This window comes from Triturus cristatus, chromosome 3_1 (genome assembly GCF_964204655.1).
Source record: "Triturus cristatus chromosome 3_1, aTriCri1.1, whole genome shotgun sequence".
In the NCBI taxonomy this organism is placed as follows: domain Eukaryota; kingdom Metazoa; phylum Chordata; class Amphibia; order Caudata; family Salamandridae; genus Triturus; species Triturus cristatus.
The window spans coordinates 311,939,033-311,964,629 of NC_140583.1; the positions used below are offsets into that span (position 1 = coordinate 311,939,033).

The following is a 25,597-nucleotide window of genomic DNA, read 5'->3' on the forward strand; positions in this document are numbered from 1 at the left end:
GGAAACAATCATATCTTGGAAACTGGCAGGTTTGGGGAAACCTACTGCAAAACAGAATTGTTTAGAGTCTTTTACACAAGCAATTATGGTGCAGATTACGATCCTGGAAAATATTTCCCCGTACGACTCGTATCCGGTCTTTTTACCGTACGAATCGCACAAGTGCCGTACAAACTGCGAAGTACGATTCGTATGGGAAAAAGTTCATACGAATCGCATTGGGAATAATTCCCCACACGTCCTCGGGTCGGAAAATGTGTCCGACACGTCCCCGGACGATTTACCGTACAAATGTGAAAAGTGAAGTCCGACCGCGTAAGTACGATACATCCCGTGCGTCCGAAGTTACAACTGTATGGAAATAACACCGTCCGCACCGAACTCCCATAGCAACCATGGAGACATGTGCCCGCATACGCGCCGAACACCCCCCCAGCCCCCGTGAGTACGCGCCGTACCCCCCCAGCCCCCGTGAGTATGCGCCGTACCCCCCGTGTATGTACACCCGTGTACGTACGCGCCGTACCCCCCCCCCCCGTGTATGTATGGTGCGTACCCCCAGCGCTATGCGCTGGGGGTACGCACCGTACATACACGGGGGGTTACGGCGCGTACGTACACTGGTGTACATACACGGGGGTACGGTCCTTACGTACGGGGGTGTACATGCACGGGTGGGGGTTCACGCATACTCACGGGGTCTGGGGGGGTACGGCGCGTACTCACCGGGGCTGGGGGGGGTACGGCGCGTACTCACCAGGGCTGGGGGGGGGGGGGGGATACGGCACGTACCGGCCCCCCTAATCTGGTCGTTTCGCGGCGTACTTCGCTTTTCCGGCACTTTTTGGGTGCCGTAAAAATATTGCCGTCCGGACTGCTGTCGGTTCGAATCGTACTTCCTGGTTCGTGAAACGCTGCCTGAATGCGTCCCGACGTCACGTCGGCGCTTTCCCCGGATCACATTCGTATGTATATTCGTCGGTTGGTGTTTTGTACGACTCGTACGGAAATGGTGTTTCCGTGCGAATCGTACTTCCATGTTTTTATCTTGTTCCGACTGGGTACGCGTCGGACGGAGAATATGCTCCGTCCGACGGTTCGTACCCGGTTTTTACAGGATCGTAATCGGCACCTATATGTTGGAGGGAAACCTGGGCATAATCGGAATTGCCATATGAAAACGTATGTATTCTCTTCTCTGGCAAAATCGGTATCTAAGGAGCATGCTAGTGGGGGGAATAGAAATTTCACTTAAGAATACTGTCAACTGGAACATTGAACTGTTTATTCACCCCTTCTAATTTATCCATGTGTCTAAAAGTGCTCACAAATGACGGTTCAGGGGGTTCCTCATAAGTTTTTACCCAATATAGATATCTTGCCTGGAAAATCTTACGATCACTTAGTAAGCTCTATCCACACATTCATCCAGGATATTAGCATTTGAGGATTACCCTAAAGTAATCCTAAGTGATGTACATGCAAAAAGTTCAATTCTGCCGGTTTGTCTTTGCCATATTAGGAAAAGGAGAAATCTTGGGCCATCTGAGGAAATGCTCCCTGGTGAGAATAGAACAGATAGGTGGGAATTTTCACTCTTGGATCCCCGGAGAATGTGCGATTGTGACTGGGCGAATCCAAAATGACATGCCTGCATCATTTACCTTTTCTTCCCATCATGGTTATTCTATGATTGATTATATGATTGTTTCATATCAAATGTTCAGGCGTGATCTAATCTAAATGCGGAGCCATCTGCTCTGAGCGATCTTTGTATTTTGAGTATAATTGTCGAGTTAATGATGCAGGCCTCAGAGCCATGGAATTGCTTGAGGGGCTCAATACGCTCCAAACGTCTAGACATTATTAATATAATTTGACTGAAGGGAATAGTATGTAGGGATCCATTAACCAAGTATGAAAGACATGATTTTTTTTTTTCTTAGGTTGGTGAATAAAGGTAGACACTTGAAGCCTTAAATAAGAGGTAACCAGAATGTGAAAGAAGTTAATCAAGAAATAAATCAGCTAGTAAGAATTTGCCCTTTTCTCCCTCCGAGACAAAGTGAAATTAGTCATCTTAAACACAAGAGGTCTAGATTGAAGGCACTGGGAAAGGGAATTTGATGATAAATGGATTAATTTAAGAGAAGCTGTAGAATCAAATGATCCAAGAAAGTATTGCCGATTAGGATCTCTATACTGTGATTTTAGAGTGAGTGCTCAAGCAAATACCATTTCAGAGGTGGAGTGGACAAATTATATTTTGATTAAGCTCTCTATACTGAGATTCCAGAGTGAGTGCTCAAGCAAATACCATTTCTGAGGCGGAGTGGACAGATTATATTTCTACTCTTTATGCTGGTAATCCTAGTGTCAGTGACATCTTAAACCCAAGAGTAGATGTAGATCAGTATGACTTGCATGGGCCTCCTTCAGCCCAGCAGATTGAGGGACTAAGAGTGCTAGAGCCTCGGGGCAATTGGCCCGAATCAAATTTTGATTTCTATTATTAAACAGGCTGTTACTCTCCGAGCAGCTTTTGTGTCCTTTAATTACTGCTATCTTTCAGGAAAGGTCCCCCTCTCCCCTGACATGGAAGGGTAGCATTAGTGTGTCTTTGGACATAAAGGGTCCAAAATCTTCCCCTGTGACCTATAGGCAAATATAGTTATTAGATGCCGTAGGCAAACTTTTTGCAAAAGTACATTTTGACACCTCCAGCATTAGGTATCTCAAAATATTACTCCCACGAAATAGACATGATTTAGGAGGAATTATAGCACCCTAGATAACATTGCACTACTTTAGACAATTATGGAAAAGTAACCCCAGTCACAGAGAATGTGTACATGGCTTTTACCGACTTCTTCCCAGCGTGATAGAGTTGATCATTGGACTCTGTAGAGTTAAGTGGTCTCAATTGGGCATGCCTTCTCATTTGTTGAGATGAGCAATAGCACTTAATACAGCAACATGGAGTCAAGTGTTAATGGGTGGGAATCAAGGTCCATCTCAAAAAGTTTGAAACCCAATAGGTTGAAATAAGGCTGCCTGCTGGCACCTTTGTTGCTCTTTATATTTTAATGGTCTCCCATGCAGGGAGGGAATCGATAAAAGGGAACGCCCCGAAACTTTGTAATATGAATATAGATAGTGTCCTATACATGGTTTTGATGGATTTAATGCCTGTTGGCTTAAAAAGACATCTCGATGCACTAAAATGTTATGCAGAGGAACATTTCCTGAAAAATTAATATCTTGAAGATCCAGATTTTTCGGAAGAAGGGTTTGAGATCAGGGAAGATGTCCAATTTGTTTCTAGAACAGGAAAAGATGGAAAGTCCAACTCCACCCGTGTTTAGGAAAAACTAGTTCTAGTAATTGTGGAGAACATGATCATATAAAACACTGTTTGAGTAAGGCTATGTTGCTAGCTAGTGCCATTATAGATTATATAAAGTTTGCGGGAAAAGACATTTTACACAAACACTATTCGTCTTTAGACTAAAAGTTTCCCCTTTCCCTAAGCTATGCTTGTGCGGTAATAGATCTGAAATACTGGAGTTTCTTTGATGTAATTGAAGGACATATTTTGCACCAGATTTGGAACTTTAACTCCATGGTATCTCTGAACACTTTACGTTTGGAGTTTGGCCTGCTGGCAACTTTCGTTACAGCCATAGTGTCAGTAATGAGGCGGGGGGAGGAGGGGGGGGGGGGTAATTGCCTGCTTAATGGGGGAAGATGGATCAGTTTGTACTGCTTTGCTTCATCTAGTTCCTTGGATTTTACAAAGGAACAAAATGTCTATAGATTTCCGATGCCAAGATACTTAAAACGTCTTTTAAAAGAATCTTCTTTTGGAGAGAGTTTGAACCAGGATATGTTACTATGTTAGTGCCACAAGAGCAATGCGGTGATACAGAAAAATAATTAAATTTGTTACCACTGCAGATACTAACAGGTGCCTGGGACGCTGTCCCCAGGAAGCAGAGTTTGCAATCTGTATGTACAAGATCTAAAGCATGTCATTTTTGCATGTCCCTCTCTGCACTTTACACATCACTTTTTAAGACCAGTATTTTTAAAATATAATGTGCAATCAATAGGAGAGGCAGGACAATATTTATTTTTTCCTCCCAATGAAATGGTATGTGCCAACATTTTAAAATTCTTTCAACTTCTCAATTCTGCAGTAGTGATCATTCCACTGTGAATTGAATTCTGTACGTTGGGACTTTCGATTGCTCTTGGCATATGGCTATGATCCCCTTATGAAGGAGAGTTTTGCTCAATGTTTGAATGCTTGTTTATATTTTTACTGAAACAACCAGTAGATGGTTTATATTTCAGTTCTTATGATGTATATCGAAGTCATGGCAGTACTTTGCAAGATGTCACTTTCTTTGCTTTCCTTTTCCAATGTTTTAGTACTGTTGATTATAGCCTGGTACTAGTCTACCAAGGATGTATATTGACTTTAAGGAAGCATTTCGCATGATTGAACCTTTTCTCCTTTAATGAATGGTAATGTGTTCAAATTTTGTTAAATATCCCAGGTTGGTTTTCCTTTTCCAGTGTTTTAGTACTGTTGATTAGCCTGGCACTACTATGTAGATATTAAGGAAGCTCTTTGGATAATGTCACTTCTCTTAATATTTGGGACTGTAATGTAGTTTTATGAAATATTGCATGTCGGAATTGTGATGGTCTTTTACAGTTATAAATGGTTTTATATGGACAGCATCGAAGTTACGAATCCTAAATAAAAATTGAACTGAATCGATTCAGATCCTATGATACTAGTGCTGTCATTCCAAACCTTTTCACAAATACATCCTTAATGAAAACGAACTGCAAAACAATTTAGCCCATGTTGTACTGAACCAGTGTAACAATCAAAATAGTCTGTTAACCGGGAAAAGCAAATGGATGGGTTAAACTAAGACAGACAAGATTGAACATTTTCACCCTCATCAAGCGGGTCTTTTATTACATTACCTCAGGCACGAGGTGATATTAGGCTACAAAGTGTACCACACAAGTGAAGTTTAAAAATCTACATTGGTTCATAAACATCATTAACTACTTAGCAAATACCTGTTTGCGTATATATGTTGAGACTTGTATGCATACGTACGTACTGATCTCCAAGTAAGACACATTTCCAAGTAAAAAGTAAACTTAAGAAAAAACAAAGCCAAAGTAACAATTGAAAAAAAAATACAATGCCAGTCCAAGAGGTTCTTGTGTGTTCCCTTTGCCACAAAAGGAGCTAAAATCACTGCTGATCTGCCCTACTCAAGCTTTTCATGAAACACACAAAGTATCACACAGGAAAAAAAAAAAATGCAACATTTCACAATCGCAGACTAGTCTTCATCTGAGGAGGTCTGATCCAGCGCATAAACCATGAACATGACGTCAGGTCGGGATGGAACGCATGGATGTCCTGGCCGCACAACCTCAAAGCCCAAGAAGCTGAATGTCTTTAGAAGAGGCACTGATGGATACAAAAAGGAAAATATTTTAATGAGCGCTGCAAATTAAACAATTAGACTGATTGAGGAACACTGTCTTTACTGTAGGGTACACAATTGGCTTCATGTCATATCAGACAACATGGGCCTGATTAACAAAGGTAAACTTACATATGCCTATCTTTTTATGAGCAGAGTTTTCCGCCCCGACTGCGGAGTCTCCATAGTCATAAACTCACTATTAACTGGTTTGTGAATAGCAACAAAATTGTAAACTTACAAAAAGTGTAATCAGGCCGCGGGTTTTTAGTCTTGAATCTTTTTTACTGTGTGCACCCCAATTTGTTTCATAGTGAGCAAAGTCTAAAACTTGCCAAGTGTTTGTTAAAAGAAAACCCATTCGCATACACATGGTAAGCCCACTGATTTGGCTTCCTGAGGTTGGTACTACTTAAAAATTGGGCTGCTACAGCCGCACATACTAACAAGACATTACTTACAACACATTACAGGGCAGCTTCGCTACTTTGTTTTCTAAACACAGTACTTCTTAATGCATGGTGTTTGTCTTGGTTTCCTAGAAGTACAATAAATGCTCCCTCTTGGTCAGACGGACACCCATCCCCTCCACTTTGAACATTGGGGGCATCGGCCAGGCTGTGAAGATTAAGTCTGGATTAAGTCCTGGAACTGAAACCAGTGAGGAAGGAGAAGAGGTTCGCTGGGTGGGTGGGGGTGGGGGGGGGTTGTAGGCTGCAGCTTATTGCACTTGGTCTGTTGGGCATGGGCCTCCCTGCTGGTGCTGAAGGTGGATGAGGCAGCTGGCTGCTGTGCCCTGTATGTAGGTGGAGCAAAAGTGTTAATCATGCCATCCTGTGCTGGGTATCCAGCCGTAGACACAATTGGGCCGAAGTGGTTGTGTCCACCTGGGCCTGCCTCTGTGCAGCATGAGACGTGGCGGCCCATGGCCATCGTGATGCAGTACAGTGAGTAGAACCTGGCATTTCAATGCAATAACTGCCCCATTCTTTTATATATACTCTGCACAAGACGTTCTGGCTGCACTTTGTTTGAAGAACATAGCAGGTCCACAGACAGTGCGTTGGAACAATATGGAGGAGATCACCACCCTTGTATGTTAAACAATGTAGAGGGAGTTGAATACTACAACACTGGCAGACTGAGGAAACATCAATACTCAACTAAACTACACCAACATAGATGAGGAGGAGACGAGGGGTCTTATGGGGAGGGGTAGTAAACCAACTGAAGTGCAGATACAGCCCTATAGACTGTGAGACCAGTAACAATGTTTTTCAAGATGGCAGCTTAATATTGCTCATATTGACACCTGCACCACCAATAACTGTAGGGTCTAGTGGTCCTGTATTTGTATGCCCAGTGTGTGGCGCCCCATGGGGGTCCCTCCGAACTGAAATTATGGGTAAAGACAAATTGAGCATGTCTGCCCAGAGCAATACAATTGGAACTATACAATGTCAAAATGGGGCGTGCAACCACCTCCTATTCCCCATAGCTGGAGAATTCAGGGCATAGAGTTATACAAATCAAAATAACAGAACTGCAGCCATACAGGAATCCAGAATGGCCCTGGGGGGGGGGGGGGGAAGTCTGATACTGTGTCCAATTAGGTAGATTTGCTACATGTAGATCTACGCAAGGTTGTACACTGTGTTGCTACAACTAAAGATCAAGTGACCAATCTTCAGTGACAAGCCAGCAGCCTAAAAGTATGGCCGCTGCCCTGACCACACAGTCTGGCAAGATGGAGGGCAGAAAAGATGCGGAGGGCTACTCAACGCAATAACCTGAGATTTCTAAGGGTTTCTAGAACAGGCAGAGGTTCCCTTTGTATAGCCTTTCTTGGAAGAATGAATAAGAGAAACACTAAAGCTAAAGCACTTATGCAAAATTAATCACAAGTGAACAGGCTCATAGGTCGCTGGTGGGGCCTCTTTCTCTGGGGTAGCACCCACGAGCCCCGATTGCTAGTCACTTTAATCACCATGAGAGCGAGGCTATACTACAACATGTGTGCATAGTGCGCTTTCTGCAATATGAAAATAGGCCCATTCTCATCAACTCTGACTAAACTAGCAAAGTGCAAGGACTCCACAAGAATTTCCTGTTAGTTAAGAAAAAGCTCAGGGGTATGAACCTGAAACACAGCATGTTTGGTCTTGCAAAATTAAGAATTCACCATGAAGGTAAAACCCATTTCTTCTCCTCTCCAGATACAGAATGGGAATGGATTGAGGTGACTACAGGCATCATGAGTGGAGAAAACAATAGGAACAGACAAGCATTGGAAGGCAATACAGATCAGCATATGAGCTTTTCAACATCAACAGGAAATTGACATGCTTTTCACTACACTGGAAGTATTAAGGTGCAGGAGGATGGGACCTTTTTGGATGTGCACAGCACGCATGAGAAAACAGAAAGATTCACACCGACGTGTGACACCAGAATTGTTGAGTGAGGACTACAATGAAGGTTGCAATGGTTAACAATTGTTTACCCTTTAAAATAGGAAGGCGGGCACAACATAAGTCGAAATGTGTTAGGAACCTTCTCTTGGTAGCTTGTTCAAAGTTGGATGGTGAGATCGCAGGGTAACAGGATCTTCATGTTCATGAGATATTTTATTTATTAGGATGCTATTGAGTTATTAGGAAATATTGGGTAGGCATTACACTGAATCCTGGAGTGGGCTGTTCTATAAATCTGTCCAAAGCTACATAAAATATTAATGCAGATGCAATGCCAGATTATCAGAGTGCCTCATATCACAATCACTGGTGCATGCCCTGTTCTGGATTGTGGTATCAGGGGGTCGAGTGGGGTCCTCTGCGGTTCACACAAGCGAATAGTGTTGGTAGAACTTTGTCACCTTCTTATTGATTTAAGGCATTAGGCTGGGACTGTTAGTCAAGTCAATTCTAGCCACTTGTTGCAGTTAGTATAACTCATGTACACACAGCCATTGGGTGGGAGGGGCAAGTTACAGTTTGTTACTACTGTTACGTTATTTGATTTGAAGAATATAAATGGCTTACATGGAAGATTTCCTCTTGAGTCCAGGGAAAAACCTGATGCATCACCTGGTGATCTCATCTCGGAGCCCACCAGAAAACCTGAAAGGCCTTATTGTAGATTGATAGAACTTTTAAAGGTTTTACACTCTAATATCCAAAGGCTGCACAACCATACCATATTTGAAATGGCATCGAGTGGGGTTGCAATTTCATCTCCCTATTTGTTTCTTGAAGCCCCACAAAAATGGAGGGGACAGTTGTATGCAACCTTGTACTGCGGCTAAGCCAGAGGGTTTGAGATATGGGTGGCAACGAAAGTTTTTTAAAAATCAAGATTTAAAAATTGACCCGGAAGGCAGGTATTTGCTCCTGATATATATTGATGAAGGTGCCTTTTTTTGGTAAAATCCTTGTGGAGGGGGGGACTATATTCAAGCGGACCCAGTCTTAGCAGGTTACTGAAATTCTTCATTGAAGGGAGCTCCGGGAAGACCCCCACCCAAGCCCCTCAAAAATGTGGCACTAAGCCGGACTAACAGCATCAAGAAAATAATGGCAATGTTTGGGCTCCTAGTTGGAGGACGTGCTACACACCACACAGAAACATTGTATTCCTGTTTCACCCAGCCACGGGGACTCCTAGTCGGCTGAATTATCTCCTGGTTGAATCCCATCATGGTCTTAAAGTTATAGGGATAAACTCCCTGACCCGACAGATCATTTGTCAGTATTGGTCACTTATAAGGGTAGAGGGGGTGTATCTAGAGTCCAGCTGTGGACACTGCACGTGGATGCTTTGACAGACATGGTTCTCACAGTGGCTTACAGAGATACTAGTAAAAATATTTTGAAACTAACCAAGACAGTACCCAAATTAAAGCAATTGAGTGGGAGGCCTTGAAGGTGGTCATCAAAGGGGAGTGCATGACAAAATATATGGCTTTAAAATGTAGCTGGAAAATCCTTCGAGTCTCAAGAAAAGCATCTAGGAAAAATTGAGGCAGATGTACCACCCTAAATACGGTAATTTATTGGCATGGTGAATTAAAAAAAGAGGCCCCTCACATACCAATACATAAAGTAATCAATAAGATGGGGAAGAAAGTATGATTGCAGGTGGGCATCGATGACATTTGTTAGACACCCGCAGGTGGTGTTTGGTTGACCCACTTTGGAAGGCCAGCAAGGTATGCAAGATTACTTGAAAGAACGATGATAAAACTTACAACTTAAAACTTGAGCAGCGAGAAATGCTACAAGTTCCTCTCACTAAGTAAAAAATTATAGCTGCACTACATTCTATCTGCAGGGCCACGGCTCTGGGGAGTGACTATTGGTCTTCTGAGTTATACAGGGCTATTAGCCGAGAAATTATTGGGAGTATTCACTAAGCATTCAAGGCCACAAAATACACAAAATGAATACACAAAATGGGCGCTGATGATACCAATTCTGAAATCGAATAGGACTCCGCAGAGGTGTGCGCATACTGTCCACTGTCAATGATAAATGGGGATGTGAAAATCCTTAATAAGGTACTAGCAGCCAGGCTATTGAAGTGATTCTGGACCTGGTACACATGCGATTTTATGCCACAGTGGAATACATTGTGCAATCTGCAGAGGTTGTCCCGCGTTTCATGCCCGCGCACCTAAACAAGGATGAATATGCACTGGAAATGGCAGATGAGAGGTCGCCAACCTTTTCTATAGTGAGAGCTACAGCTGATAAGAGAAAATCATTGGTAACAATCTGTGAGTTAAGCCTTCAGTATCTCACAGATATGCCCATGCCTAGTTTCTTTGATACCGCTTAATGCTGAATATCTAATGTCCATAGGGCTAGATACTATGGTTTGAACAAAATACTCTGACTAGAGGACCTATAACAGGGCTGCCATGTGTGTCAGTGAGAGCGTGGTCTTTGGAGATGTACCAACGCGTGTGTAAGACTGGGATATATATTTGTATTGGTGACTGAGAGCCTGTGTCGTATGTAATTGCAGCACAGGACATACCTTTCACCATATGTGGCCCTGCTATATGTATAACAAAAAAAGTATATACTTTTTTTTATGGGAGAAATTTAAAATGCAGAAACATTTCTGCACAAAAGTGAATATGGAACATTTACCTGCACTTTAAATTTCTCATTTAAAAAAAAAAAAAAAAGGCTGTATTTTTCAGTTATACTTATGGCACAGTGTCTACTGGGAGCAAGAGGTCTGCTGTTTGTAAATGTGACACTTTGAAAAGAGAAAATTAAAATGAAGAGTTAACTTAATCATTAATGTATCTTTTCCGCTTAATTTTCTCCCATTTTGTTCATTGCTCCAATATCAAGTTCAGTTAAATACCTCAGGGCTTCAGTTATTAACCTCCATGCCCCAGCCTGCCCACTGCTCATTATCAGGTTCTGCTATCTGCAGCCTGATAAAGTCAAAATAGACACAGCCTTCTCTTAACTTTAAAATGAAAATATGACATTGTACTTATTTAAAAAGGACCTCAAGGCTGTGAGCTACTTTGAAGGGGTCCGGTAGCTCATGTTGGACTAGTTGGAAACAACTGTGCAAGATACTGAACAAGCATTTGACCCAGTAGACCGAGTATATGTGGGAGGTGTTGCAATGTGTTGGGCTAGGAAGTGACTATGTGAAGTAGGTCAAATTACTATACACTAGTCCCATGGCTAGTGTCCATTCGGGACAAGTGGTCTCGGAGCCTTTTGAGCTGGGGAGGCTGATAAGGCAGGAGTACTCTTAGTCTCCGCTCTCTTGTGCTAGAGCATCTTGCATTCAGATTGCAGAATGTTCTAATGCAGGTGGGCATGACAAGGCATAGTGACAGTGTGCGGATGACACCCTGGTTTATCTTTGACAACCGACCTACTCTGCCCCCAAATTGCCCTATGCAGTAACTGATTACAGGGAAATATCAGGACTGCACATTAACAGCTCTAAATCAAACTTTTTCCCACTGGGAAGAATTCTGGGGATCCTGGACCCTCTGTTGCCAACAGTTGGACCAATGGTTGACTCAAGTTTGTGATATCTTGGCATCCATATAACCCATGAGGAGGCGGAGGGATTCAAACTGAACATGGGAAGGTTAAAGGGGGTTTTCAATCCTCTATTAAATGTTGTAACACACTGTAATTGTTGGCAATTAGCAAGGTGTCCCTGGCCAATATTGTCTTTTTGCCGCACTGCATCTATGTCCTGCAGGGGCAATGTATGAAGTCCTGCAAAGAGTCTGAACTACATAATCTGCTGGTCTAATTACTCTGGGTAGGTAAGAGGAGTTGAGTTAAGCTTACCACCCTTAAGCGGGAATGGAATAGGGTAGGTCTTGAAGTCCCAGACCTGGAACTTTTTTATATGGCTTCAGACCTACAACATACCATGTGCTGTTTCAACTAGAAAGGTAACTGAAAAAAGAGACTGTTCCTTTCAACAGACTCAAACATAACACTGGGAAATTTACTGAGGAGGTAAGGGTGGGCCCCAGTCCAAATACCATATGTAATCAGATATGTACTCGGAATTATGGGATTGTATGGTTAAATAAAGTTATTAGGTGACCGTCATTCACACCAGGTATGCATGTAATGGGCATATACCCTTTTGCACAGATTGCTCAAACTATGTCAACAGATAAATGAAGAAAAAAGGGTTGTCCTATACTGGCAGATCTCTATCCAGCAGACAGGTGTTTGACAATCATGGAAACTAAGAGGGATTGGAGATTGTCGATTCCAGCAATACACATCTAAATTGCTTGCAAAACACAGCCAACATTTAAGGCACTCGAGCACACCCAAATGACAGAATTGCTGGGGTTGTCCTGAAAAATTGATAACTAAATTTATATGGTGAACTTCACACAGATAGACCCTAGACAAGATTACATCATTAAACTGCTTACCGACAATACATGGACTAAGGCCAGTTTAGGAGTAAAAACAGTGACGCCCAATGCCAGGTTTAAGCTTGTACAATAGAATTGCTTGCACAAAACCCATCTGGCCCACATCAAATTAAGCAAAATATATCCTTATTGTACCTTTAGATGTCCAACCATGTAGCCAGGTTTCATTCATATTTTATTGAACTGTGCAATAATAAAAACTTTTGAAAAGAGGTAACGCAAATAAGTAAATTTATTAAAAAGACTATGCAATTCACAATGAAACAATTCTTATTGGGGCTCTTCCCTAAGAGGACAAAAAGATGCTTTTGTACAAAATTCATAATACTAGGGAACTGTTGGTAGCTGACTTAAGGCTATAGTGGAGTTGACCATTACAGAAAAGATTCACACCACCCTTCAAAACAGAACTAATGTCATCCAAACTGTACTGAACAAAAGCAGGGGTCCCTCGAGGCTCTATGAACTCACCCATGCTTTTCAACATCTACATGAAGTCATTACCGGTACTGATCAATCAACTTCACCTCACGTGCTACAACTATGCAGATGACATGCAAATACTCCTTCAACTTGAACGCCCCAAAGAAATTGGAAACTTGCCAATTTTCAGTTGTCTCAGAGCCGTGGATCAATGGATGACTTGGAGCCATCTCAAATTTAACGCTTCCAAAACGGAAATACTCACGTGTGGAGATTGGAAACTTTATGACCTGCTTGCCCCCTGGCCTGATGAACTGGGATCACCGCCTAAAATATCGAAGGAAGTAAGAAACCTCGGGCATTCATCGATAGCTTGGAGTCCATGGTCATTCCAAGTTGCCAAACTAGCAAGATCAAGCTTTGTTACTATAAAAACTCTGCAACAAATCTTTCCCCATTTGGTATTTCCACACAAGGTCCAAGCAACCGTCTCCGTTGTTCTGTCCAAACTCGATTGCGCCAATAGCCTCTACCACGGATCACCTTTAATGACCATTGAAAAGACAACGGATTCAGAACTTGGCTGCCAGACTACTCTTGCATATCAAACCATGAGACCACATCTCCTCTGCCTTGAAAGCCCTGCATTGGTTACGGTTTGTTAGAAGATCCACATTCAAGCTTCTTTGTATCACCCACAAAGCATTGCATGGAATGGGACCGCTCTTCATCAGGAATAAAATCACCAAACACAACCAACAAAGGAACCTCTACTCTAGAGTAGCACCTCACCTCAAAATCCTAAGATAAAAGAAAAAAATATGAAATAAATAGCACTGGTGGTAGGCAATAGGTGAATGGCGCTCTCAGGTTATATTGCATATATCAAGTAGTTATAGCAAAATCTGGCACGGTGCATCAGGTAGCGAAAAACCACCACATCCCCAAGTGCGATGTCACCAGACCACTTTACTACAAAGAAACAAATCCTCTGCACAAGTTTTGAAGTTATAAGCATAGAATAGCATCTATGTATCAAAGCGGACTCGAGCGGCGTACATGCTGGAGCTGGGAAATCTAACCCTAACAATCCTGCCGGATTGGGCAGCAGGTTGTTATTCTGCAAACTTACGTGCCATACTAAAGAATAAAGTAAAAGGAAAAAGATAAACCACAGGAGAAGACATCTCCAGGAATAGTACTCCACATACTTCTAACCTGAAAAGGGTTTCTGTATCACTGAAAATAAGAGATCAAGACAATGACAATAGCCCTGAAGTCGTGGGCTAATCCCATGTAACAGCGTCGAAACACGGGTTGGCTAAGAAACAAACCGAGTAAAATACAGAACATACTTCGCTTACAGATGAAACTGAAAAAATAACCGATTAATACAAGACATGCCGTATTGTGATACATAGATGCTATTTCATACTTACAATTTCAAAACGTGTGCAGAGGATTTTTTTCTTAAAAGAAAAAACCATGGGCGGCACATCCTTCTCTCCTCAAGCAGCCAAATTATGGACCTCTATACCCCCCACCCAAACATAAGAGCCACAGACAACCATCTTATCTTCAGAAAACTACATATCTCACTGTATATAAGCATTTATTTGTATTATAGATCTGTACCTATAGATGTGTATTGCTTTGTATAAACATGTAGATTAATTAGGTTTACAAAAAAAATAAAAAAAAATGTTTTAAGTACATTACTTGAAAACCAGAGTTTATCTAATGCATCTTTAATCTACATATACTTACCTACTTTAAGCATCTTTATTCACATTACATGCATCTATATATTTATTACTTTTCTCCTAAAAAAAAAAAAGCATACAATGCAATACCCCATTTCTCCCCTATACCTCTCAATATATCCTCTACGTTAACTCTACTCCTCACAAACCTTTGTCAACTACTCTTCCAATGCACTACCCTATTTCTCACCCTACACCTCTATCAATATCTTTAATCTACATATACTTCCTTTATGTATCTGTATACTTTCCATGTACTTATGGATCTATATATTTATTACTTTCTTCTTATTCAGCATATCTTATGCACTACCCTATTCTCACCCTATCCCTCAATTATCCTCCTACCTGACCTCTGACTCATCTCAAACCTACCTTTGTACTACTCTTTCCAACGCACTACCCTATACCTCTATTAATATATCCTCTATATCTACTCATTCATCCCAAATCCCATACTGCTACTATGATCCCCAAAATACCCCTCTAGACTTTCCACCAATCTACCCTTCCTTGCATTATTGGACACCTCTTTACTATACCGATCCCCCAAAACAAGCCATTGTAAACTCTCCTCTGACTCTTCCCCCGCCACATTCCTTTTTACTCATCTCAAGCCTCCTCCTACTGCTACGACCTCCAAAACAAAACAAAAAAATCTAAATACTTAATTCTTCTATCACTCCACTACCCTTTCATTCAAAATAACAGACTAATATGTCCACTTCTCAAATTTCATATTTCACTATGCTCATTCACCACTAATCTATGGGTCGCAGAGTAGCGTGCTACTCACCGAAAAAGCACTTCAACACCTCAGAGGTAGCAAGCGCTATATAAATGCAAACCTTTTTTCCCTCTTATCCGTCCACTATCCTTCTCAACCCAAATAACTGACTAACCAATCCACCACTCAAATTACTTTCATATTTCACTATACCAATTCAACACCAATCCTTTATGGGTTCCGGAGTAGCGTGCTACTCGCTGTAAAAGATTTGACGCCTCATCAGGGGTAGTAAGAGCTATATAAATGCAAATACAATACATGAATAAAGTGAGGCTAGATAAAAAAAAAATTGATTAATTGAATGGGCTAATATGATACAATTACTGACTGACACCCTGAATATCAGATCAACGTGATAGTCGAAGACTCAGCACATCACTTTAGAATGCAGAATCTCACAGGTGTGAACTGTGATCATTATAACCAAAGAGTCCTATCCTATCCTGGGAAGGATAGGGTAGGATGGAAAATGCTACTTACCAGTATGCATCTGTTCTTGGCATGTAGAGCTGCAGATCCATACACTATGCATAGATCGCCATCTGGTGTTGGGCCCTGATGTTTGCACTGGTTTGTCTTGGAAAAGTCTTTGGAAGTCACGAGATAGGGGACTCCTCCTTTGGATGATGGTGCACATGGGCATCGGCTCCATCTTCAGATTGTTTTGCCCCAGCAGGGAAATGGAGTTTTGCGAGAAACAGATAAGATGTCCATGTATGCTGTATCTAAATAAGATCGTACTGGAACAGATAAAGGTAGCCAGGGAGGTGGGTGGGCATGTGTGGATCTGCAGCTCTACATGCCAAGAACAGATGCATACTGGTAAGTAGCATTTTCCGTTCGAGGCATAGGAGCTGCAGATCACACTATGCATAGATTGTATAGCAGTACCCATCCCTAGCGGCGACCACCAGTATCTGCTGCAGTAGTTTGAAATAATGCCTTGATAGAGCGAGGCCCACACAAGCTTGCGGTTTTGTTGGCACATCTACACAATAGTGCTTTGTGAATGTGTGCGGTGTAGACCATGTAGCTGCTTTGCAGATGTCATCTAAGGGAATGTTTCCTAAAAATGCCATTGAAGCCCCCATCTTTCCGGTAGAGTGGGCTTTAGGGGGAACTGATAATGTACATTTGGCTTTGTGATAGCAAATCTGTATGCATTTGACAATCCACCTTGCTATCCCAGATTTTGATATGGGGTTGCCTTTATGTGGTAGTGACAAGGACACAAAAAGGTTTTGTTCTTTTAATGTAATAAAGCAGTGCTCTTTTTACATCTAGAGTGTAAAGAGCTCTTTCTGCGACTGTTTGTGGTTGCGAGAAGAATACTGGCAACTCCACAGACTGGTTGAGGTGAAAGGGAGAAATAACCTTAGGGAGGACTTGGATGGGCTTTGAGAACCACTTTGTAATGATGGAGTTGTAAAAAAGGTTCTGGAATAGTGAGTGCCTGTAGCTCACTGACTAAGTGAAGCAATGGCCACTAGGAAAGAGACTATCCAGGTTAGAAATTGTAGCTCGCATTTGTGCAGAGGTTCAAAAGGAAGGCCCATTAGTCTTGTGAGAAATATGTTTAATTTCCACACAGGTGAGGGTGATACCCTGGTACCCTGGGGGGGAATTGTTCTTTTGAGGCCTTCCATAAGTGCTTTGATGGCAGGTACCCTGAATAGCGACAAGCGTTGTCTCTATTTTGTAAGTAGGCTGCTATGGCAGCGAGGAGTAACCCAATAGATGTGTATGCTAAGTTACACCTTTGGAGATGCAGTAGATGACCTATGACGTGTTGAATAGGCACATCTAGAGGATTGATGATGTTATTGTGACAATATATGACGAATAGTTTCCACTTGGCTGCATAGCAGGCTCTAGTGGTGGGGCGTCTAGCTTCCATGATAATGTTCATACAGTCAGGGGGAAGGTTAAGGTAACCGACCTCTAAGACCTCAGGAGCCAGATCGCTAGGTTGAGCTGTGCTGGGTCCGGGTGTCTGATCTCTCCACGGTTCTGGGTTAAGAGGCGTGACGAGAGGTAGTTTTTGGTGTGGGACTACAGATAGTTCCAGTAATGTGGTCTACCACGGCGGTCTGGCCCATTTGGAGCAACTAAGATGAGAGGCAGTGAGTGTTGCTATAGTTTGCGCACCACCAGTGGAATGAGTGGGAGAGGTGGAAAAGCGTACGCAAATCTGCCTGACCAATTCATCCAGATCGCATTTAATTTGTAAAATGGGTGTGGATATCTGGCAGCGAAGCTTGGGCATTTGGTGTGTGTGGCGAAGAGATCTCCCACATGAGGAAAAATGGTTGAAGAACTTGCGGATGAAGTTCCCACTCGTCTGGGAGCTTGCGATTGTAAGGCTCCCATTGATTTAGCCATGTCGGTGTCTTTATCTTTGAGAGATGAATCCACAGCAGGCCCAAATAGATGGTTCTGGTCAAATGGCTGGTTAAGAATTGAAGTCTGTACCTCAGGTTTAAAACCTGAAATGCGTAGCCATGCATGCCTACGCAGAAGGATACTTGTGTTGATTGCTCGGGGCGGTGTCTGCCACATCTAGAGCGCAACGAATGGAGGCGTTTGTTATGAGCTTACCCTCCTGTAGGAGGTTGTTGGCCTTGGTTTTGTATTTGTCAGGGAGATGTTGCAATAGGGACTCTAGCTAGTGTGCCCTATTGTATCTGGCTACCAAAGCTTGAGTGTTGGCGATGCGCCATATATTAGCTGCTTGTGACGCCGTATGTTTACCAGAGGCATCCAAGAGTTTGGACTCCTTGTCCGGAGGTGGAGCGTCCCCTGATGTTTGCGAGTTAGCCCTTTTTCTGGCATTGGAGACCACTAAGGAGTCCAAGGGTATTTGGCCCTTAATGTATGTGGGGTCTGCGGGGGCAACTTTATATTTCTCTATTCTGGGGTTTATAACCCTAGCAGGATCTTTGAACACCTCAGGTGCATGTTTGATGACCCCTTTTAACATAGGGAGGACAGAGGGGGAATTTTGCGAAGTGTCAAAAGTGTCCATTAAGGAATCCTCTTCCTCAGGGTCGGTATGTAAGGCAACCCCGTGATATTGTGCAACTCTGTGAATGAGCTGGGTGAAACCTATGGTATCCTCTGGAGGGGGAAGGTCGAGAGGGGTAGATGTCTTGTGGTACCTTAGGGGCATCTGGTGTGTTGTAATCGTCCCAGGTGTCTGGGGTATAAGGTGGACTAGGATCCCCTAGTGGTTCATCGTCTGGCACCTCCCTCGTGTCAGAAATGTCATCATGGTCCCTTGGTGGAGGAGATGGTGGAGGAGAGTGGTGTGGTGGGGGAGGTGGAGAAGGGACTCTGAGAGGCGATGTTACAATGTCTTAGGCGGTGGAGCCTGTGGAGGCGTGTACAGTGGTCTCTTTTTAGAACGGAGAGTCAGTCGACCAGTCTTTGGGTCTTTTAGAAAAGTTTTTTGGGTGGGATCCGGTTTAAAAAGCTCTTCTGTTGGAGGTTGGTGTTTCGGCACCGATTTTTTCGGTTCCGAAGGCTTGCGTGGCACCGATTCTGGAGTGGACTTGTGCTCCTTAGGCTTTGAAGCGTGAGATTTTCTAGTCTCTGCAGGAGTTTTTCGAACCGGTTGTTTTCAGTTCCGATGGTTTTCTCGGTTCCGAAGGTTGAGAATGTGAACTCTTCGGTAGTATCTTTTTGCTCGGTTCCGACAACTTTTTCAGAGTCGGGGAGTAGGTGCCAGTAGGTTTGGGTGCCAAGAACGTGGATGTGGAGGCAGTGGTCGGAACAAAGGTGGAGGAAGGTTTCTTTTTCGGTGCCGGGGCTTGAGTTTGGGCACTAACGGCAGGCTGACTCGATCCAGAGTGGCCTGAAGGCTTAGTTGTGGACTTCTTTGCTGGGCCCGAAGGTGGGGCGTGAGATGTATGGTCTCGGTATGCACCTGGGTCCGAAGATGAAGATGTGGTGGTGGTGGTGTGGGGGGGGGGGGCGGGATGTGTCAGGGTCGACGTCACTACTTACAACCTGATGCCCAGGAGTAAAGTCTGAGGTCAGAGTCATTAGCTTCGGAGGCGCTGACGAGGCCTTCTTCGACCTGTTCCTGTTCTGGCACATAGACACCCTCCTGGAAGATGTAATCGGGAATGGATGCCGACAAGCGAGCCATTGTTCGAGCTACACTATCCCGAAAGGTTTTCTTGGAGCGGAAAGAGGCACAAGCTGGACAGTCTTTGGCCTCGTGCTCCGGTGAAAGGAAGATCTGTGTGTGTGTGTGTGTGGGGGGGGGGGGGGGTTAGGAAGACTTCGACCCACATTGAGGACACTTCTTAAAAGGAGTCCTTTCCATGAGCCAGATCGAATGACCTAAGTAGGCCCGAAGGCCTTCGTTGACGACCGGAATAGAGTACTTCGAAATTGAAGAGATGCGTGACGACTAGGGATCGCGATCGAAAACCATACCGGAGAAAGGGTGAGGATTGCACGTCGAAAGTTGGATCGGTAACGGCACCGAACCGGAGCATTATAAACACATCCGAGCCCGATGGCGGGAAAAAAAAAAACAATCTGAAGATGGAGCCGATGCCCATGCGCACTATCATCCAAAGGAGGAAACTCCTATCTTGTGACTTCCAAAGACTTTTCCAAGACAAAAAGAAGTGCAAACATCCAGGCCCAACACCAGATGGCGATCAATGCATAGTGTATAATCTGCAGCTCATATGCCTCGAACATATGTTTATAGAGCGCTCTATTGCCATGGCGTCTTGGTGCTAGTGTATGTGAGAGGATGTACGGCCAGTATTACCAGGGGGTCTAGCTGGAGGTAAACATCCATGTTTTCAAATCCTTCCTAAAGAGCTGCCGATTAGACTGAAATCTCAGCCACTGGCATTTTGTTCCATAACTTTGCCGCACATTTCGATAAAGTCCTGTCACCCCATCTTGCCCGCCTAATTTTAGCAGTATGAAGAAGGCCCAAATTTGCGGATGTAAGAGCTCGAGATGGGGTGTAAGGTAGGAACATTTTTTGGATATCCTCGGCACCACCACCGTAAAGTGCCTTGTGCACCAGGCATAAGGCCTTAAATTCCACGTGCTGCTGGATAGGAAGCCAGTGCAGTGACTAAATTCCTGCAGAGGATGGTCCCTTAGGTATATTTAAAAGTAATCGTGCTGCAGCATTCTGTAAAGACTGCAGTTTCCTCATCTGGGTCTTATCAATGCCCCAAAAAAAGGGCATTGCAATAATCCAGTTTGGACAGGAAGAGTCACCACCACCACCGTCTTCTGCAGTTCTTGTGAAATAGAAGGAAAAAATGTTCAAGGTTTTTAGTAAAAAGAAGCAGGAGGAAGTGAGACCGTTAACTTGGGCAGAAAAATTAAACGGGTCATCGATGATGACTCCGAGGTTCCTGACCTTAGAGACAGGCCACGGGCATTCCCCAGCCTCAACCGGACACCAGGAGTCGTTCCACAGGGATCGGCCCTGGCCAAACTATCACCTCCGTTTTATCTGTGCTAATTTTCAGGAAGCTATGGTTCATCCAGGTCATGATCTGTGAGACATCCATGAAAATAGACGGCTGTGACCTCAGGCTGATTGAATAGAGAGATCACGAGCTGAGTCATCAGCATACGAGACCAGGGCAAATCCATGCCTCCTGATAAGCCTGGCCAACGGAGTGACAGATGTTGAACATTGTCGGGGATAGGGCCAATCCCTGTGGGACCTCACATGGAAGATGGAAACGGTCCGATTGCCGACCATCCCAATACAGACTGCTCCCTAGCCTCCAGGAAAGAGGAGGAGAGGGCCAAGGCAGTGTCCTCAACCCCTACATCCGTCAGCCACTGCACTAACACCGGGTGATTCACGGTGTCAAATGCTGTTGATAGGTCTAAGAGTACGAGGACTGCAGATATGTACTGCATGGAGCGGTACCTTAAGGAGCACTACCAAGACTCAAAAATAATGGTTTAATTTCCTAATTACCATTGATGAACTCACGCAAAAAGGCATGATATCATCAGATCTCACACTGAATGGGACCAGGAGCTCAGAAGGATAGGACTAGGGTCGGAAGTGTGGTATTTGTCATGCAGAAGGTTGGAGGTGTGGTTCTGTTAAGTAATGTGATCGAATTTCTGGTGTTTAATATGGTATGTAATGACTATAAAGGGTGCGGTTTTCTATGATTGATGTTGTACATCCTACCTGTTTAAAATAATAAAAAAAAACATTTAAAATGTTTAGATTTATGTTTGGGTAAAAAGTCATTTGAGTAAGGGCTTCAGTACGAGGTCAGAGTTCTGGTAAGGATAATGTTTAGTGTTCAGGGTCAGATTTACATAGAGTTTGCGTAGGTTTAAGACATTATGGAGGAAAATACTTTGGTTGCAACTGGAGTCGTTGGACCAGTTTTCTTTTAAGGATTTTTCTGGTACCAGTTTAAAATTCAGATTTTATTCAAGCAGAGCTTTCTCTATAAAGGTATTGTTTGTAATGCCACAGGTGTAACAGAAATGCCACCATGTATACCTAAAATTCTTGGAGATTCATTAAAAACAAAAAGGGGGGGGGGGGGGGGGAGGAGGGGGAGGGATGACCCGCAAGTTCTGTACTTCCCTCCCAAGGAAACGTATTTTCCTTGATTACTGCAGAGATTGGCAAGTACCCACACTTAATGCTTTCCCTCTCGGTTGGTCAGAAAGTCCTTATTATGCATTCTCTTTTTTAGTTTGGCAAACGGCAGTGCATTCTATATTGGCATCATAGAAGTGTTGGCTACATATACTACAAGAAACGTATTTACTTCAAAACATTTCAATTGACAGTATACAAAGTGCAAGAAAGTTTTGTCTCACCTCTGTCTTCTCGGCTTTTCCTAAAACATATAAAGACATAGCTCACTTTCATCTTTTCCTCTGCAAACTCGAGCAGTGCCAGCAACCTAACAAAAATAAAACCCCAGAATCGTTAAAGGTCTGATTTACAGGGTACCTGCACTAAGAAAAAGCTTTGACAATTACTATATATTGCATGCATAGTGTGACAATATAGGCAAATAATCTCACACTACAGATGAATGCACTCACGCAGAAACAAAGTAATACCCAAGGGTACACAAGCACAAAGACTAACACAAATACATGCATCTTTGCAGACAGGCCAACAGACGTGCTGGCACCAATGAAAACAAACATGTCGGCACTATTGTGACCTATTGTCTTTGGCAACGTTTTTTACCATGCTGTAAAGCAACTCTGATGATGCAAAAAAAACACCCCTCCTCCCTAAAAATAAAGAAGGTGCAAGGACACAACAGTCACATAATTTTGAAGGTGCATGCACCATGCAGGAGTAAACATACAAAATGACGCGAGCAGTTGGTAAATAAAAAAAACAAATAATGACTAAGTAGGGCAAACATTTGGACAGAAGCAACACTGGGTGGTGGGGATAAGAAGTAATAGGCGAGAGAGTGAATGAATGAGGGCAAGTGGGTGGGAGAAGGAACACAAAGGGTGGTGAAAAGAAGCAACAGGCAAGAGAGCATCATGGTGCAGGTGGGGCAAAGCATGGGCGAGAAAGCAAAAACAAATAGAGAAATATACAAGGGTGAGCACAACATGGAGGGGGCTTGGGAGAAGCACATGGGCGACACGGAGAGCAGGTGGAGAGGATTACATGAGGGAGACAGCTGGAAAACGCATGCACTCTCACGGAGTGCTTAACCCAAAAGAAAAAGTAGTGGCTGAAAAGCAAGGAGTGGAAGCATAGAAGCCAGTCAATCAAAATATATGGTAAAGAGGCTATGCTCCATAGGAGGGACAATCAAAACTGACAAGAGGAGACCTGGATGAGAAGCAGACAAATGAGAGGGACAGGAAAACTAACCAATGGGAAGGCTCAAAGCCTCTGTATGTGCTTACTAAGCCCACAAGATGCCTTTCACAACCAGACACCATAGCTGTCTGGTAGGGTCTACTTAACGAGAGATATAACACATACAGCTGGAGACATATGCACAAGTGTGATTATGGACATATCTATAGATGTACAGATTTATTTATTTAGAATTTTATATAGTGCGACAAGACCCTTACGGGTGACCGTGCCTTTTACAAGTAGGAACAAAGGGACGATAGGATACAAAAGGTGATAATGTACAGACATGGTATGGATCATATAGATCAAAAAGAACAAAACAATATTTACAAGTATAATTGATAAGAGTAGCAGGGAATAGTCAGGCATGAGGATAGGGAGGTAAGAGCCTCATTATGAGAGGAATTTGTTGGAAAGTAGAGTTTACTTTTCTGAAGATGGAGGTCGATTGGTTGAATCTAATCTCGAATGGCACGAGTTCCAAAGTGAGGCGATTCCAGAGAAAGAATTGGTAGCAGGTTTTATTTTTCTTGGAATTTTGTGGTTTGAGTTTTAAGGAGGTTGTGCTTCTAGATAGTCTGTTTCCATTCGATAAGGTCAATTTCTAGGTCAGGTAGGAGGGAGTATTCCGGTGCATCGCTTTATGGGTCATACATGCAATTTTGAGGTAGATCCTGACTTAATAAGGTAGCCATTTCAGAAATTGCATGTCGGAAGTGATGTGATCACATTTTTTTAGAACCAGTTATGAGCTTAGCAGCTGCATTTAGGGTAGCCTTTAGGGGTGCAAGTATGATTTTCGGAAGGCTCACAAGTGTAGCACCACCGTAGTCTAATTTCAATATAAAAACAGCAATTCAAGTTCTAGTGCAGTCTGCCAAGGGGAAGAAAGGTTTAAGTTTCCTTAAGGGTTGGCTCCTCTGGTGGCAGCACTAATGTGTTTTTGCATGGAGAGGTCGTTGTTCAAGGTTATACCCAGGGATTTAGCAGAATTAATGATTTTGGGGGTATAATTCAAGTCAGTAAGATGATATCAGTCTTAGATATTGGGGCAATGTTGGTTGGTGAGATCAGTAGGAATTCTGTTTTGAGGGCATTGAGTTTGAGGTGGTTACAGGCCAGACACTTATGTTTGCGTCAGGGTGTTGGAGGATATGGATGTCCTCAAGAGGGAAGATTTTCAGATCAAGTTGGGTGTCATCCACGTATATGTGGTAGGAAATGTGGACGAATTTGAGGATATCAGTTAGCGGTTACACAGTGTCTGGAAGAGAGTAGAGCCTGGAGGTACGTCCAACAATACTGGTGACTGATCGGAGAGAGCATGGTTGATGAGGATCTCCCTGAGATCTGTTGTGGAGGAAAGAGGAGACCAATTGTAGTGCAGTGCCAGAGACACCTTCCAGTGTTCTCGTAAGTTCAAGGGTATCTGATTGACAATGTCGAATGCTGCTGACAGGTCCAGCAGGATAAGTAAGCAAGATTCGTTCTGGTCGAGTAAGCGATGGGCATCAGACAATGTAGACCAAGGCAGTTTCGGTGCTATGACCCGGTCAGAAGCCACATTGACATTGGTCGATGAGTTGGAAATGCTCAATTTGAAAACGAAGCTGCAAGTGTACACAATTTTCTAAGAGTTTGGCTAAGGTAGGGTTGTTGGAGATAAGGTGATAATTATTGGGATGAGACAGGTCGGAGCTGGGGTTTTTTTAGGCTAGGAGTAACATGCCCACTTTTGAGGCAGTCCGGTAAGATACAGTGAGTGAGGCAACCTTCCTGATCATGAGGGCTGTAATGTTGGAGGTACAGGTGATAGGAGTTGCATAGCGTTCTGGATATAGCTGGAGATTAGTGTGGTTTTCTCAGCAAAGAATGTGCTGAAGGTCACAGTTAGGTGGCGTTTTATTGTCTGAGGGAGGGGGAAAATCGCTAGTGGATAGTCTGATTGTTGATCATTTGGAAAAATTATTTTGGTCAATTATTTGCTATGTCTAGTTGATTTAGAGTCCCTGATGTGCCTATTGTAAGCACTCCTTTGTCGTAGGAGTCGGAGGTTGAACAAGGAGGGGGTATGTCTTCCAGCTCTTTCTCCAAGTCTGAGGTGAGGACGTTCCTCGTTAAGGCCAAATTGTACCAGGGGTTGGTTCATTTAGTCAGGATGCTTTTTAGTACAAGTGCAAGGGTGTTCTTGATCGGACATGGAATTTAAATAGTGCTCAGTGAGGTCAAGAGCGTTATGCATAGAGGAGGGCAGGAGCAGGATGCAGTTACTAAGAG

At 43.3% G+C, this 25,597-nt stretch overlaps 1 protein-coding gene across 1 annotated transcript in view; it reads right to left on the reverse strand.

The window, feature by feature from the left end:
- Positions 1–4,960: 4,960 nt before the first annotated feature.
- The window catches only part of OAZ2 (ornithine decarboxylase antizyme 2), a 114,669-nt gene continuing 94,032 nt past the window's right edge, over positions 4,961–25,597 (reverse strand). The window contains 2 exon segments of the mRNA XM_085646139.1: positions 4,961–5,506; positions 22,297–22,382. Of these exon segments, the coding sequence (XP_085502265.1) occupies positions 5,376–5,506; positions 22,297–22,382 (217 nt within the window). The 3' untranslated portion in view covers positions 4,961–5,375.